A 16,114-nucleotide genomic window follows, 5' to 3' on the forward strand; every position below is an offset into this window, starting at 1 on the left:
CAGTTTTCTTCAGCTGTGTCTCAGGTTGTTCTGACATTCAGGTGAGACCTTGCTCTAAGAATCCCAGAACTTAAGAGATTTGTGAGCTGGGAAGCATCCCTGGAGGTTACCCAAGTGACCCCAGCTTCTACCAGCCTCCTGCAGGCTTAGGTACCTGCTTAGAGATCATGGGGCTCTGAAGACAATGCACCCTGCTCCCAGTGAGGATTTTACTTGCAGGTTAGTATTGGAAGCCTTTGCCCACTTTCAGCATCTCGGCATCATGACTCAGCAGCCCCAGCTAACTGTAGACTTAAGTCTTCCAAGCCTCACCAGTGTGCCTACCCCCTCACAATGGTGTTAAATGAGCACATGTTTCGAGGCCGGCTCACTGACACCCTGGAAGAACCAGAAGACCTTTGCCAAGGCAAAAACCCACCAATACTGCAGGCCTGATCCCCTCTGGAAAGCAAGTGCCATAAGCTCAGATGCCTGCAGCCCTTAGCCAGTCACCTGGACAAGCAAAGCAGGCCAAGTGAGAGACACTGAGATTCTCACTTGGTTTCCTACATTTGCAAGAGATGTTTTCTCCAAAAGCTACATCTCTATCTGGTGGAAAACAATTCCTCATGTGCAGTGAGAAATTGTGGGGACATGTAGTAGGACAGATTGGGAAGCTCATGCCACAGGTCCCTCTCCAGTCTGGAAATCACTACCCTGTGGGAATGCAGGTCAAGATAGCTTACACATAGTGAAGTCTGTGCTTGTACATGAAACCACATGGCTTTTAGATTTTGCCACACAGGCTGAACGAAACATACAGCATACTAGAGACCTCTGGTTACCATCCACTGTTCTGAGCTGCAGAGAAAAGTAGCTCTGAAGGTACAGTTTGATAGGACCAGGTGGTCGCTCACCTAGTAGAGCATGCATGCCATTATGCTTGACAACCTGCATTCAAGCCTCCATCCCCAATCTTCATGAGTGGTGGAGTAGTGCTGTGGGTGTCTACTTCTTTCTGTCTTTCCTATCAAACATAATGGCTGCAGGGAACATTGGAATCATGCTAACACCAAGTGATAACCCTGATGGCACAAAGTAATGATTAAATTTAAATTTTAAAAACTTTTTTAAAGATACAGTTTGAAATGTACAGCTAGAATGCTGGGTCCATTAGCTGCCTGCCTGCCTGTCTGCCTTAGACAGAGAATAAAGGAAGAAGAGAGACTGGAGTTGAAAGCCAGAAGGCCCCCACCTGCAGGAGGGGGTAGCTTCACAAGTGGTCTGCAGGTGTCTATCTTTCTCTCCCCTCTGTCTTCCTCTCCTCTCCATTTCTCTCTGTCCTATCCAATAACAATGACATCAATAACAACAACAATAATAACTACAACACTAAAACAACAAAGGCAACAAAAAGGAATAAATAAATAAATATCTAAAAAAAAAATGCCAGAAGGCCTCGGGAAGGGAAGCTTCTTTTCTAAGGGGTGTTTGAACTGCAAACTGTACATGAGGTGCTGGCTAAAACAGGAGTGGGTTACAGTTGTTACAGTTAATATTGAGCTGTTGTAAAAATCATGGCATATTTTCTTGTTTTTCTGTACAAAAAAAAAAATGTGTTGTGACTTTTTGTTTTATAATTTTTTTTATTATCTTTATTTATTGGATAGAGATCGAGAGGGGTGGAGGAGAGAGACAGAGAGACACCTGCAGACATGCTTCACTACTTGTGAAGCTCTCCCCCTGCAGGTGGGGACCAGGGGCTCAAACCTGGGTCCTTGCACACTGTAATGTATGTGCGCTTAACCAGGTGTGCCATCACCTGGCCTCTTGTTATGACTTTTCCAACAGCACAATATTTTGGTGGTAAGATTTAGGGTGAGTACATCAGGCCTGGTGCTCCTCAGCTCCTATCTCCATTGTCCACCAACCTAGGTGCCTGCACATGACTTTTATTTATTAATTTTTAAATATTTACATTATTATTGGATAGAGACAGAGAGAAATTGAGAGGGAAGGGGGATAGAGATAAACTGAGATAGAGAGGAGAGAGACAGAAAGACACCTGAAGCTCTACTTCACCACTCATGAAGCTCTCCCCCCTACAGGTGGGCATCGGGCTTGAACCTGGGTCTTTGTGCACTGTAATGTGAGCACTTAACCAGGTATGATACCATCCCCCCCCATGGCTTTTTTTTTTTTTTTTGCCTCCATATTGCCTGCAATATGAATCCACTGCTCCTGGAGGCCTTTTTTTTTTTTTTTTTTCGTTGTTGTTGTTGCTACTGTTGTTGTTTTGAGAAATTGAGAGAGGAGAGGAAGACGGGAGAGAAAGAAAGACATCTGCAGACCTGTTTTACCACTTGTGAAGTCAGGGTGCAGGTGGGAAGTCAGGGGCATTAACGGGGATCCTTGAGCCAGTCCTTGCATTTCACACTGTATGTGCTTAACCTGGTGTGCTACTGCCCAACTCTCTTCCCCCCACACCCCCCAAGACTAATATATAGTAAGAGATACAGAGGGATTCGGGCCGTAGCGTAGCAGGTTAAGCGCAGGTGGCACTAAACACAAAGATCTGGGTTAGAGCCCCCAGCTCCCCACTTGTAGGGGAGTCGATTCACAAGCAGTAAAGCATGTCTGCAGGCGTCTACCTTTCTCTCCCCCTCTCTGTCTTCCCCTCTCCTCTCCACTTCTCTCTGTCCTATCCAACGATGACAATAATAACTACAACAATAAAACAACAAGGGCAACAAAAAAAGGGGGGAGAAAGAGATAACAGAAGGAAAGAGAGAAATACAAGTAACTATAACCAGTAGCTTGAAACTCCAATCCCTGCAGGTGCTACCACATTTGAGTCTGGGGCTCAAATCTGGGTCCTTGCACATAATAATGTGTGCAGTCTAGTCTACTAGAAAATACCCCGCTTTATGAGGTGTGTATAACCTGTCTTACTCTAGGGTCTCCCTGCCTTGTTTTCCAAAAGCTGGACACTTAGAAAGCCCTTTGCTAGCCTCTAGAACTGTCCAAAGAGAAATACTTCATGTACAATCCATATAAAAACTTCACATACAGTCCATATAAATTCTTCACAAGTGCTAGACCTGGTGGCTGAGGAAATAGCTCAGCTGGTATAACATAGCATTTGTATACCTGAGGATCCTGGTTGTATTCCCAGACTGCACGTATGGAAGTAGTGCTCTGGCTTCTCTCTCCTTCCTTCTCCCACTCTCATGAATTTTATGTTTTCAGTTTTTCCAAGAGCACTGCTTAGCTCTGGCTTATTGTGGTGCCGGGGATTGAACCTGGGACCACACAACATCAGGCATAAAAGCTGGGTGTAGGGAGCATGGCAGTAGCACAGCGGGTTAAGCGCACATGGTGTAAAGCACAAGGACCAGTTAGGATCCTGGTTCGAGGCCCCAGCTCCCCACCTGCACTGGGAGTCACTTCACAGGTGGTGAAGCAGGTCTGTAAGTGTCTCTTCCTCTCTATCTCCCCCTCCTCTCTCAATTTCTCTCTGTCTCTATCCAAAAACAACAAAAAAAAAAAAACCAAAAAAAAAGCTGGGTGTATAACTATTATGAAGTCTCCCTGATTCCCTTTCTTTCTTGATGTCTTTCTTCTTTCCTTTCTCTCTTTTTTTTTTTTTAACGGTGACCACATGGAGGGCAGGGAGATACTTTATTACACCTGTACAATCTAGCAGACTCCTGTCAGGTTAGACTAACTGCCTGATTTGGAAAGCCACTTATATACCCTTCAAGCTGGGAGAGGCATGCATTGATTGGTTACAAGGTGCACCACTCAGGTGCATTTAAGGATAACGGTGAGTCATCAAGGTACATATAAGACAAAGGATGAGGTGGATTGGTTGCATTCCACACCCGATCCTGCTACGAAGATGCAAGTGAATACAAAATGAAACATACAATTTGGTTGTCTACATTCTGGGAAACAAAATGATTTAACAAAATGATTTAAACAGATTTCTAGTCCTGTAGGTTTGCTGAAATGGAGGAACAGCAGACACACCTGTCTGTTGTACAATTTGGGAACATTTTATTTCACTATATCTAAAAAGAAAGGGGAAATAGGGAATTGGGCGGTAGTGCAGTGGGTTAAGCGCAGGTGGCACAAAGCGCAAGGACCTGCACAAGGATCCATCCCGGTTCCAGCCCCCGGCTCCCCACCTGCAGGGGAATTGCTTCACAGGCAGTGAAGCAGATCTGCAGGTGTCTATCTTTCTCTCCCCCTCTCTGTCATCCCCTCCTCTTTCCATTTCTCTCTGTCCTATCCAACAACAACAACATCAATAACTACAATAAAAAGGGGGCAACAAAAGGAAATAAATATAAAAAATATTTTTAAAAAGGGGAAAGTTGTGCAGGCACTGAGCCCCAGTGATAAGACTAGTGGCAAAAAAAAACATATTTTAAATAAGACATAGTATTCTTACCAATGTGTCCTAGTACCTCACCTCACCAGAGCCCTATCCCACTAAGGAAGGATAGATACAGGCTGGGGGTATAGATTAACCTGCCAATGTCCACGCTCAGCAGAGAAACAATTACAGAAGACAGACCTTCCACCTTCTATACCTCAGAAAGAATTTTGGTCCATACTCCCAGAGGGATAAAGAATAGAGAACCTTCCAATGGAGATGGAATACGGAACTCTGGGTGGTGGGAATTGTATGGAATTGTACCCCTATTATCTACAATCTGTTAATCATTATTAAATCACTAATTAAGAGACACAGTATTATATCTTTCAATCTGAAGGGGGGAAGACAGGGCAAAGTAAGGTCCTATGGCTATCAGCAGAGTAGCTATCATAGAAAAATATTGTGTCCTATGCATTAGATTTCTTGTACCAAAACCACTGCTGTATGTGGTATAGGAGAGCTCTAGAGCACCTGGGGTGGGAGGTTGGGGTTTGGGGGGATGGGCAGTGTTAGGAAAAATTACCTTCCCCCCCCCCACACACACACACAGAGCAATCCTTCTCCTATTTGCCACCTTCAGAGAGTCACCAAGGCCCCATCACTCTTTTGCAGGAACAGCTTGAGAACTATGATTTCACCAAGTTTCACTCCCTGAAACCTAAACTGATTGAAGCTGTGGACAACATGCTGAGCAACAAGATCTCGTCCCTGATGAACCTTATCAGCCAGGAAGAGATCAATGTGCCTACACAGCTTGTGCAGGGTGGTGCCTTTGATGGCACAGCTGAGGGCCCATTCAACCAGGGATACGGGGAAGGTGCCAAGGAGGGTGCCGATGAGGAGGAGTGGGTAGTGGCCAGGGACAAGCCTGTCTATGATGAGCTCTTCTACACCCTGTCCCCCATCAATGGCAAAATCTCAGGCGTCAATGCCAAGAAAGAGATGGTCACCTCCAAGCTGCCCAACAGTGTCTTAGGCAAGATCTGGAAGCTGGCTGACTGCGACTGTGATGGCATGCTGGATGAGGAGGAGTTTGCACTGGCCAAGCACCTCATCAAGATCAAGCTCGATGGGTATGAGCTACCCAGCAGCTTGCCCTCCCACCTGGTGCCCCCCTCTCATAGGAAGTCCCTGCCCAAGACTGACTGAGGGGCAGGCACAGCAAGGCAGCTGATGGGGGCCAAGCAGGGATGACCTGGGCCAGATCACCCTGCTACTGACTCACCAGGTAACCTTGGGCAAGGCAGCCCCTCTCTGTGCCTCAGTTTATCCATCTGTAGAACTTGAAAGGGCAGACACCAGACACTAGATGGAACTCTTGTTTCTTTTTCTTTCTTTTCTCTTTTTAGATATAGTGAAAGAGACCACAGCACCAGGACTTGAACCTGGGTTGCACGCATAGTAAAGGTCACACAAATAAGCTATTTTGCCAGCAGGTAGCGCCCTTTCAAATATCTAAAGTTCTCTTGTTAGGCAGTGAATGAGGAGATGGAAGGGTTGAAAAGGAATGTGAACTGTCCAAAGACAACTCCAAAGCCTAGAGACATGGATGTGGAAGTCTAGGAGCTTAAGGCCGTAGCTGGGGCCCCTCAGAAGTAGCTGTCAACTAGGCAGGTGTCTTATTTATATTCTTTCCTACTTTATTTAGAGTAGGAAAAAAGAGGAAGGAGACTTTTCTGTTCTCCTCAGTCTGTCTGCCAGAGAAGACCCTGCTTCCATGTTTGAAAGGAGTTTCCACATCTATGTACCCAGCCCCTTTCTCTCATTCCTTCTCTGTCTCACCCTCTGTCAAGGAAGGGGGGTGGAACTTACTCCTTAATTTTACCATTCCTGGATGACCTTTTCATTTCAGATATATAGAGAGAGATGGAGATAGTGAGAAAAGGAGAGACACCACAGCACTGGAGCTTCTCCCAATGTCATAGCACTCCAGTGTAATGCCAGGACTCAAACTTGGGCCCATGTACATGGCAAGGCATGCACCCTGCCAGATGAGCTTTTATTCCTCTGCCACTGCCACCACCACTTTTTTTTTTTTTCTGTCTGATATTACCAGTGACATCATGGTCAGAACTGCAAGTTGTAGAAGAAAATTTTATTTCTGAGAAGTATTTATCCAAATATCAGTCCTTGCACTTCTAAAGAGTTTGTTTTTAAGAGAAATATGTTCATAGTATAGTTTTGTAATATTGATGAGCACTTTTAAATGAGACACATGGAAAGGAGAAGTCTGCACTTCTAGTACTGTAATGCGAACATAGTTCTTTCAAGTTGAATGCCCAGGTGTGTGAGCACAGAGGAGTTCACCAGATGGTAGAGTTGAAAGAGACAAGTCCATTTGCCTCATTGTTTCAAGAAAGCTGGGGATGCAGTTCTGTTACAGAGCACATGCCTTGTATACATGAGGTCCTGGGCTACAAAAAGGAAGAGAAAAAAGAGGTTTAGAAATGGCCAAAGTAGCTGACTTTCCATTCCAAATTATCTTGCCTTTGAATTCTGCCCAGATATCATATATAAAAATAAATATATACAAATATGTGTTATGTGAGTGTATTTTTGACACTGGTTAGTTTGTGTATATATGTGAATAGGACCAAATTTGTTCTCTAGGAAGACATAGAGGAAAACTGTGTTGGGAGGGCTGCACACTGGGCTTTCTGGTCAATGCAGACATAAATGTCTCAGAGACTTGTCCTGAGTTGAACAGCATCTGACAGTTGAGACCTTCCCCTACTAGGACCCTATGGCATTCTCGGAAGAAGGAAAAACTCATGTCCGTTTATCTTTACATCTTTTTTAAAAATATTTATTTAACTACCCCCTTTTGTTGCCCTTGTTGTTTCATTGTTGTAGTTATTGTTGTTACTGATGTCGTCGTCGTCGTTGTTGGGTAGGACAGAGAGAAATGGAGAGAGGAGGGGAAGACAGAGAGGGGGAGAGAAAGACAGACACCTGCAGACATGCTTCACCACCTGTGAAGCGACTCCCCTGCAGGTGGGGAGCTGGGGGCTCGAACTGGGATCCTTATGTCAGTCCTTGCGCTTTGTGCCATGTGCACTTAACCCGCTGTGCTACTGCCTGATTTCCCTTTACATCTTCTCTTACAACACAAAGTCATTGCTGATGAAAAACTGAAAAGAAAGAAAAAAAAAGACTAGGAAGCATTGTGATAGTAAACAAGGAGAATTGAATCCTTTAGAACCTGCACAAAGATCCTAGAGTCTGTTAAAATACTTACTACCCCAGGCCCCACACATAGTGAGGGTGGGTCACCAAAGCCCTCTAGGTTCTGTTCAGCTTTCAGTGTTGCCCTCCCCTCAACATTTTGTTTCTCAAAATGCTTCCAGATGGGCTGGAAGATGGAAGTAATTGAACCAGAACTGTAAAACTGTCCTAATACTCTCCACAACTCCACAAAAGAAAAGTTTATAATTGTGAGTCTGTTTTCTGCTCAGGACATATCATATAACAGAAGCCTCTCCAATTGTTGGGGGGATGGAAATTTCAGTCTACTCCTGTTACAGTCAGCTTCCACTCATGAAGTCCTCCTGAGTCTCCCTCTTTTTTTTTTGCCTCCAGGGTTACTGTTGGGGCTTGGTTCCTGCACTACAAATCCACTGCTCCTGGAGGCTATTTTTCCCTTTTGTTGCCTTTATTGCTTATCATTGCTATTGTTATCGCTGTTGTTGTTGTTGTTGTTTAAGACAGAGAAATTGAGAGAGGACAGGAAGAGAGGTGGAGAGAAAGATAGACACCTGCGGACTTGCTTCACCACCTGTGAAGTGACCTCCGTGAAGGTGGGGAGTCAGGTGCTCAAATGGGGTTCCTTACTCCAGTCCTTGTGCTTTGCGCCATGTGCACTTAACTTACTGTGCTGACCACCCCCACCCCTACCACCACCACCACCACCCCCGGCCCCTGGTCCTCCTGAGTCTGTACACAAGTATCACAGAGTCCTGCCCACTCCTGCAGCTCACTGGCAGCCAGCAGGGGTCCTCCTGCTCCAGCCCAACATTGCACAGCAATGCTCTTTTCACCCAGTGGGGAAAGCCATGCATCCAGCTATTTTTCGCTTGTCCAGAGATGAATTGGGCCCTCTTTGGTACACTTATCATTACACAAAGACAGCACTTAGACTTTGGCTAGTGAGCCTTGAAGACTTCTTGTCCTTGAACATCAGGATGGCCTAGTGCATCAGAGCACATCTGAGTGTTTTAACCACCTGACCTGGCTTTGCACCATTAACACTCTTTCATTATGTCCAGTACAGTGACCGGACAAGTTGTCCTAAAGATAAGCATTTACATATACAAAGTCACCATATGTTTCTTCCATAGAATGTAGGAAAATGATAATCAAAGGGGCCCTAGCGGTAGTGCAGTGGGTTAAAGTGCAAAGGACCGGCATAAGGATTCCAGCCCTGGCTCCCCACCTGTGTGTGTGTGGGGGGGGGTCGCTTCACAAGCAGTGAAGCAGGTCTGCAGGTGTCTATCTTTCTCTCCCCGTCTCTGTCCTATCCAACAATAATAAGGGCAACAAAAAATGGGAAACGATGACCTCTAGGAATAGTGGATTCATAGTGCAGGCACTGAGTCCCAGCAATAACCCTGGAGGCAAAAAAAAAAATATATATATATATATATATATATATATTCTTTTTTTATAAGTATTCATAAGAAAGATAGAACCAGACATCACTCTGATACATGTACTGCTGGGGATTGAACTGAGGACCTCGTGCTTGAGAGTCCAGTGCCTTATCCACTGCACCACCTTCCCGACCACAAAAAAAAAAAGATATTCTTAGTACAAATAGCCACTGACTTTATTCAAGAAAGTGAGGGCCAAATTTAGGAGTGCACCAGGTCACTTGTCAATCACCCAATGCAATTAACCCACAGTGCTTTTTTTTTTTTTTTGTAGTCTTGTTTAGAGGTGATCAATAAGCTTGTGAAATAGCACTACCTTTGTCCCAATGGCTCTGGTTTTCCAGTAAATAAGAGCAAAGCTGGAATCCCTCCAGAGGAATTGTAGAGAGGGTTCTGACCACTGCTCTTCCTGCATCCTTGGTAGGAGACTTCGCAAATGGAGTTTCTTCAAGAAGAAAGCAACTCTATCATCTGGGAGCAGACAGGGTCTGGGAGCAAATCCCAAGAGGTGATATGAGCCCCAGTGAAGTGCCTGGGAGGCATAGCTATAAGGACCCATGGAGGCAGAACTTTCCAGACCTGGAGTTAGAGCAGGAGTGCTCACAGGAGGAGGTGTCCCCTGTCACCACAGGGGAAGGTACGTAGGTATTGAGATGGACTCCCTTGCTGGCTGTCACTGCTGTCACTTGCCTGACCTCACAGTTAGGAGCTACTTGTAGCAGAAATCCGGGGTCCCCTACTGGCACCCAGCTACTCTCTTGATACTCCAAACCTGTGACTTCTGAAGACCACTCTACATCCTCACCTTCAACCTGAGCTGTGAGACCCCAATCCTTCTATATTTAAAGTGGGTCCTGAGGGGCCTAAACTTGTTCAGTGTATTTTACTGGTGACCTGGAGGGTAGCACAATGGCTAGAACTTTGGATTCTCAAGCATGAGATCCTGGGTCCAATTGTTGGCATTACATGTGTCAGAGTTGATTTTCCAGTTCGCTCTCGTTCCTCCAGTCTGTCGCTTTCTCATGTTAACAAATCTTTTTTTAAATACTTTATTTTATTTTAGTGAGAGACACAAAAAGACAAGGAAAGAAAGCAAAGAACCACTCAGCTCTGTCTTAGGAAACTTGGACATCAGAGCCTCAGGCATGAAAGTCTATTTGCATAGCCACTGTGCTATCGTCCCATGTCCAGTAAATTAATCTTTAAAGAAAAGCAGAGAATAGGGAGTCAGGTGGTAGTGCAATGGGCTAAGCCCACGTGGCGCAAAGCACAAGGACTGGTTCGAGCCCCTGGTTCCCCACCTTCAGGGAAGTCACTTCATAGGCGGTGAAGCAGGTCTGCAGGTGTCGCTCTTTCTCTCCTCCTCTCTGTCTTCCCCTCCTCTCTCCATTTCTCTCTGTCCTATCCAACAACGACAACAACAATAATAAAAACAAGGGCACCAAGAAGGGAATAAATTTTTTTAATGTTAAAAAAAAAAAAGGCAGAGGACCTAGTGGGGGTTGTGTGTTATGCATGTACAAACTATTTTATATACTGTCGACTGTAAAACATTAACCCCCCCAATAAAGAAATTTTTTAAAAAGCATTTCATTGCCCTAGTCACAAAGTATTTAGGAAAGAGCATGTGGCCCAACCCAAGCCAGGCCCCTCTGATTTCTCTTCCAACTCTCAGGAGAAAGATTTTCTTCTCTGAGCCATACAGTGTAAAGTCACTGACCTTTGTGACACCAGTGTGACCGACAGCATTGGCAGGAGTACCCAAACTGCTGGGGACAGGAGACCTTGTATAGCATGGAGGAGATACTGAGAAAGCAGAGGGGATCTAAACTGTGAGCATCGTATACCATACAAAGTCCTTCCCCCAGGCTCCTATTATGTGAGTCCATATGTTCCCTTTATTGTTTAAAGCCACTGACTGGCAATTTTAGTGATTTGCAATACAAATAATCAAACTTATACTGGGTTCTCCCTTCAGCAGGGACTATACAGTCAGTCATCAAAATGAATCTATCTGGTTCTTGGAGTATATGTGATCAAAATTAAAGAAAGTGAGTCCTCACCCCGCAACCTCAATTAAAATCCCTGCAAAGTATTATGCAGATCCACCCTGCCCCTGATGATCACATAACACAACACACTCTGGATCAAGGGAGAAGAGGCAAACAAACTCACTAAGGGGAGAGAGACTTCCTAGAAGGAGCAGGATTTGAACTGGGGCTGTTAGGACAGATGAATGTTGACAGTGAGAACAGAAGGGACTTTTTTTTCTATTAGGATTAGCACTGGATTGCTGGGACTCAGTGCCTGCAAGGTTCCACCTCTTATTCCCAGTGGCCTTTTTTTTTTGTAAAGGATAAAAAGGAGAGTAAGAGGGTCAGGTCAGGTAATGGCACACCTAGTTATGTGTGCACACATTATAGTGTCCAAGGACCCAGGTTCAAGGCCTCAGTCCCCACCTGCAGGGGGAAAACTTCACAAGTGGTGAAGCAGGGCTGTAAGTATCTCTCTCTGTCCTCCTTCCCTCTCAATTTATGGCTCTCTATCCAATAAAGATAATTTAAAATTTTTTAATTAAAAAGCTCTCAGGGGGAGTCGGGCGGTAGCGCAGCGAGTTAAGCGCATGTGGTGCAAAGCCCAAGGACCATCTTAAAGATCCCAGTTGGAGCCCCCGGCTCCCCACCTGCAGGGGAGTCGATTCACAAGCAGTGAAGCAGGTCTGCAGGTGTCTATCTTTCTCTCTCCCTCTCTGTCTTCCCCTCCTCTCTACATTTCTCTCTGTCCTATCCAACAACAAAGACATCAATAACTACAACAATAAAACAACAAGGGCAACAAAAGGGAATAAATAAATATAAAAAAAATCTTTAAAAAAAAACTCTCAGGGAGTTGGGCGGTAGTGCAACAGGTTAAGCGCACATGCGTAAAATGCAACAACTGGAGTAAACATCCCAGTTCAAGCCCCCCGCTCCCCACCTGCAGGGGAATCACCTCACAAGCTGTGAAGCAGGTCTGCAGGTGTCTTTCTCTCCCGGTGTCTTCCCCTCCTCTTTCCATGTCTCTCTGTCCTATCCAACAACAATGACATCGACAACAAGGGCAACAAAAGGGAAAATAAATATTTTTAAAAAGAGAGAGCTCTCGTGGGTATTGGCTGTTGGCAATGTTGCGGCTTAGCTCGTGTGCTGCGGCGGTGGATGCAACAAAAGAGAATTGGGCGCCACGTTTCACACCATTTTGTTGGTACAGCCTACCAAGAGGCCAGAAGGCAGAATTTATGCAGACTATGAATCTGTGAATGAATGCACGGAAAGTGTTTGTAAAATGTATAAAAAAGCATCTGAAAAGAATGAATCCCAACAGTCCCTCTATCACATGATATCAGTCAGTTGTTTGATTTTATTGATGATCTGGCAGACTTCAGCTGTCTTATTTACTGAGCTGATACCCAGACACACCAACCTTATAACAAAGACTGGATTAAAGAGAAGATCTATATGCTTCTTCGTCAACAAGCCCAACAGGCTGAGAAATAATTAAGCTGGAAGCATTAGGGGTGTGGGGTTGGGCTCACAACATAGATGCTGCGGACAGTCTCCTATAGTGAAAGTTTTGTATTATAGTAATCCTGTTTCCACTGTAATACACTCTAACCAATACAGACTGTGTTAGAGAAAATGTGGGGATCTTGTTCAAGCTATAGTCTCCTTGCCCCTTTCTCCCACTTTTTTTCCTTTCTTTTTTCTTCTTTTTTTTCTTTCTTTTTTTCCTCTTTTTACTTTAATCATTTTTATGTTTTAGATGGAGGTTATTCTTTGTCAGTTTATGTTGGTTCCAGTCCTTCAAATTGTTCATATCTGCTCTAATACTCATTGTACTAACCCTTCTACAAAGTGGAATGGGGGGTGGGGTGGTGACAATAGTTCATTGTGTCCTCAAGATAAAATATTAGTGGAAAAACAAATCAGTGTTCTTTAGTTACAAAAAAAAAAAAAAAGGAAAGAAAGAAAGAAAAGGAGAGTAGGAGGGAAAGGGAGAGAGCGAGAGGAGAGATACCTGCAAACTACTCCATCACACACAAAGCTTCCTTTCTGCAAGTAAAAACTAGGGGCTTGTACGGGAGGTGGCAGACTAGATTAAGGGTTGAACTCTCAAGCATGAGGTCCTGAGTTCAATCCCCAGCAGAACATGTACCAGAGTGATTTCTGGTTCTTTCTTTCACTCCTCCTATCTTTCTCATTAATAAATGTATGAAAAATAATTTAAAACCTAGGGGCTTAAACCAAGATTTATATTACCTTGCATTGGTAATATATGCACTCTACCAGGTGACCCACCACTCAGCCTCAGAAAGGGCAGTCTAAGCTGAGAGAACAAGTACTGGTCGTGCCCTGGCAACAAGGAGTCTTCCTAGGCATGGAAAGGTGTGCTGCAGGAATGTAAGCTGGCTTGTGCACAGGCTTACATGCAGACTCAGTAAACAGTTGGAGAGGAATGATAAGAACCCACAGAGGCAGTGAGAGTGAAAAGGATGGGGGGGCAGTGGAGGACACACAGGTAGGGGCACTGACTAGAGCTAGGACTGCAGTGAAAAGGAAGCTTGGGCTCACCCCAAGCATTGGAGAGCCAGCCAGTGAGTGGCATAAAGTTTCTTATAGAGAGAACAGTAGGTCAGGAAGCCCCTCCCACATAAGAGAAGTGGTCCTTTGCAGGAGCAGAGCAAACACCCCCCCACTGCTCACCACCAGCTTATGTCCCATCATCCTTTCCTGACTGCACAGGCTACTGCTCTGCTCACTTGGCAGCTTCCTCATAAGTGTCATGTCTCCCCTTAGTGTCATGGGTATGGGAGCTGTGTGTGGGAGGTACTGGGAACAGCTCCAGAGTCAACACCTCTGGGTTGGTGGGGGTTTGTCCCTACCCACCTTCCATGCCCCTGACCTCTCCCATTCAGGGAAGTAGCCCCTAGTCTTCAAAGGGCTGGTCAGTCACACAACCCCCAACAGCCCCTTGGAGCTAAAAGGCTACCCCGCACCCAAGTCAGCTGCCACCAGGAACTCTGCCTACAAAACAAATCATCAGCAGCAGCTCCTGGCACACATTAGGGTACAGGAGGAGATGCTTGCCCAGCAGTCCTGCAGTGTCTCCCAGCCTGCCACTTACACGACAAGCTCAGTGGGGCCTGGGTGGCCAGGTCATCTGGCTCAGACTTCTACTATTTCCAAGGCACAGCTGACGTACAGGCTCTTTCAGCCTCTTGGGCACTGGCAGACACTGGCATCCATCCACTGGGGCTGCCACAGGGGAGACCCAGCCACACCTAATCACGGCCACATATACACACACTTTACCACCTAGGGGCAGGAACAGAACGAATGACTTGTGGTCCATGAGGCTGAAATAGAGGCCCAGGGTGCCAAGTCCTTCATTACATAGAGCTTCTTTTTTTTATTATTAATTTTTTTTCCCTCCAGGGTTATTGCTGGGCTCGGTGCCTGCACCATGAATCCACCACTCCTGGAGGCCATTTTTTCCCCCTTTTGTTGCCCTTGTTGTTGTAGCCTCGTTGTGGTTATTATTATTGCCATTGTTGACGCTATTCGTTGTTGGATAGGACAGAGAGAAATGGAGAGAGGAGGGGAAGACAGAGAAGGGGAGAGAAAGATAGACACCTGCAGACCTGCTTCACCTGCAGACCTGCTTCAACTCCCCTGCAGGTGGGGAGCCGGGGGCTCAAACCGGGATCCTTACGCCAGTCCTTGCGCTTTGTGCCACATGCGCTTAACCCATTGCGCCACTGCCCGACCCCCTACACAGAGCTTCTAACTTAGCACAGCTGGCTTCAGCAGAAACCTGTTGTGTAGTTGGCTGGAAATGGTGTCAGCCTGATGGAATTTGCAAGTAGCCAGAAGTCCAGCCTTCTTTGCCTGAGTGTGTGAGGTGACTGGATGCTGGGGAAGGAGGTGGTCCGGGGAGTGACTGGCAAGATTCTGGACAAGATGATGTGGGAGGAAGGCTCTTTTCCAGTACTTTGGACACACGTAAAATTTACCTTGTTAGTTGCCTTTCTCATGATCTGGCTGACTCTTACCTCTGATTTCCTGGTGCATTCTGTGGGACAAGGTGTCCCAAGCTAAGGCTTCCCAGGATCACCCTAAATAAACCTCTATTGTTTAAACACGTTATCAACTCCCCACTGTGAATCCTTTAGGCACTACAGCCCAAAGCCCCTTTTAAGTTTCTGATTACAATAGGAACCACCATTGCTGGCAGAGGCCTGTGACACAGCATGGGCTGTTGGGAGAGAACAGCAGGATTCCATGCAGATGGAGTCTTCTTCCCATTCCCCCACCTGCAGAGCTTATGAACTGCTTCTCTACTTTTTCTCTGCCTCTCTAGCTCTTTCTGTCGCTCTGTGTATCTATCACTCTCTCTCCCCCTTTCTATCTCTGTCCTTCCCTCTCTATCTCTCACACTCTATCCAAAAATATGGCTGCTCAGAGAGGTGGAGTTATACAGGCACTAAGCCCCCAGCAATGACCCTGGTAGCAAAATAAATAGATAATAACAAAATGTCATTCCACAATGAGGACATTATTACTTTAAATGAGGAAGCCGTTTACCAAGCAACAATCATGGCCAGAAGAGCCTAGGTATAGGGTTGAGGTGGCAGGAAGAGGGCAAAGCAAGCTAGGCAACACCTCATAGTCAGGCATTGAGGGGGAGAATGCAGTGGGAAAAGTTGGATCAGAGAGAGTTGGAAGAGGTGTCAGCAAAAAGGAAGAGGCCTGAAAGAAAGTAGCATGGTGTCTCTCAGGGTACTGAGAGGAGAGAAGAGTTCAGGGGCAAAGAGGGACCCTGTTGGCCTGTGTTGGGGGCTGTACTGAGAACCAAGAACTGGAGATCCCAAAAGCTCCTCACTCTAAAGTTGATGTCACAAGATAGCTATTCCAGGAGGTTGTGAAGGCACTAAGTTGTGGCTGAGCCAAGTATGTGTGCCATACTTGGGTCCAGTAATCCTGGACCCAAAGAACAAGAAGTC

General features: G+C 45.6%; 2 protein-coding genes and 1 pseudogene across 3 annotated transcripts in view; 2 read left to right on the forward strand and 1 right to left on the reverse strand.

The window, feature by feature from the left end:
• The window catches only part of EHD4 (EH domain containing 4), a 128,768-nt gene extending 121,807 nt beyond the window's left edge, over window positions 1-6,961 (forward strand). The window contains exon 6 of the mRNA XM_007536479.3: window positions 5,036-6,961. Within this exon, the coding sequence (XP_007536541.1) occupies window positions 5,036-5,572 (537 nt within the window). The 3' untranslated portion in view covers window positions 5,573-6,961. The remainder of the gene's footprint in view (window positions 1-5,035) is intronic.
• The window catches only part of OIP5 (Opa interacting protein 5), a 120,506-nt gene that overhangs the window by 67,233 nt on the left and 37,159 nt on the right, over window positions 1-16,114 (reverse strand). The window lies entirely within an intron of this gene.
• Window positions 9,509-13,135, forward strand: LOC103125667 (enhancer of rudimentary homolog; annotated as a pseudogene).

This window comes from Erinaceus europaeus, chromosome 16 (genome assembly GCF_950295315.1).
Source record: "Erinaceus europaeus chromosome 16, mEriEur2.1, whole genome shotgun sequence".
NCBI lineage: Eukaryota > Metazoa > Chordata > Mammalia > Eulipotyphla > Erinaceidae > Erinaceus > Erinaceus europaeus.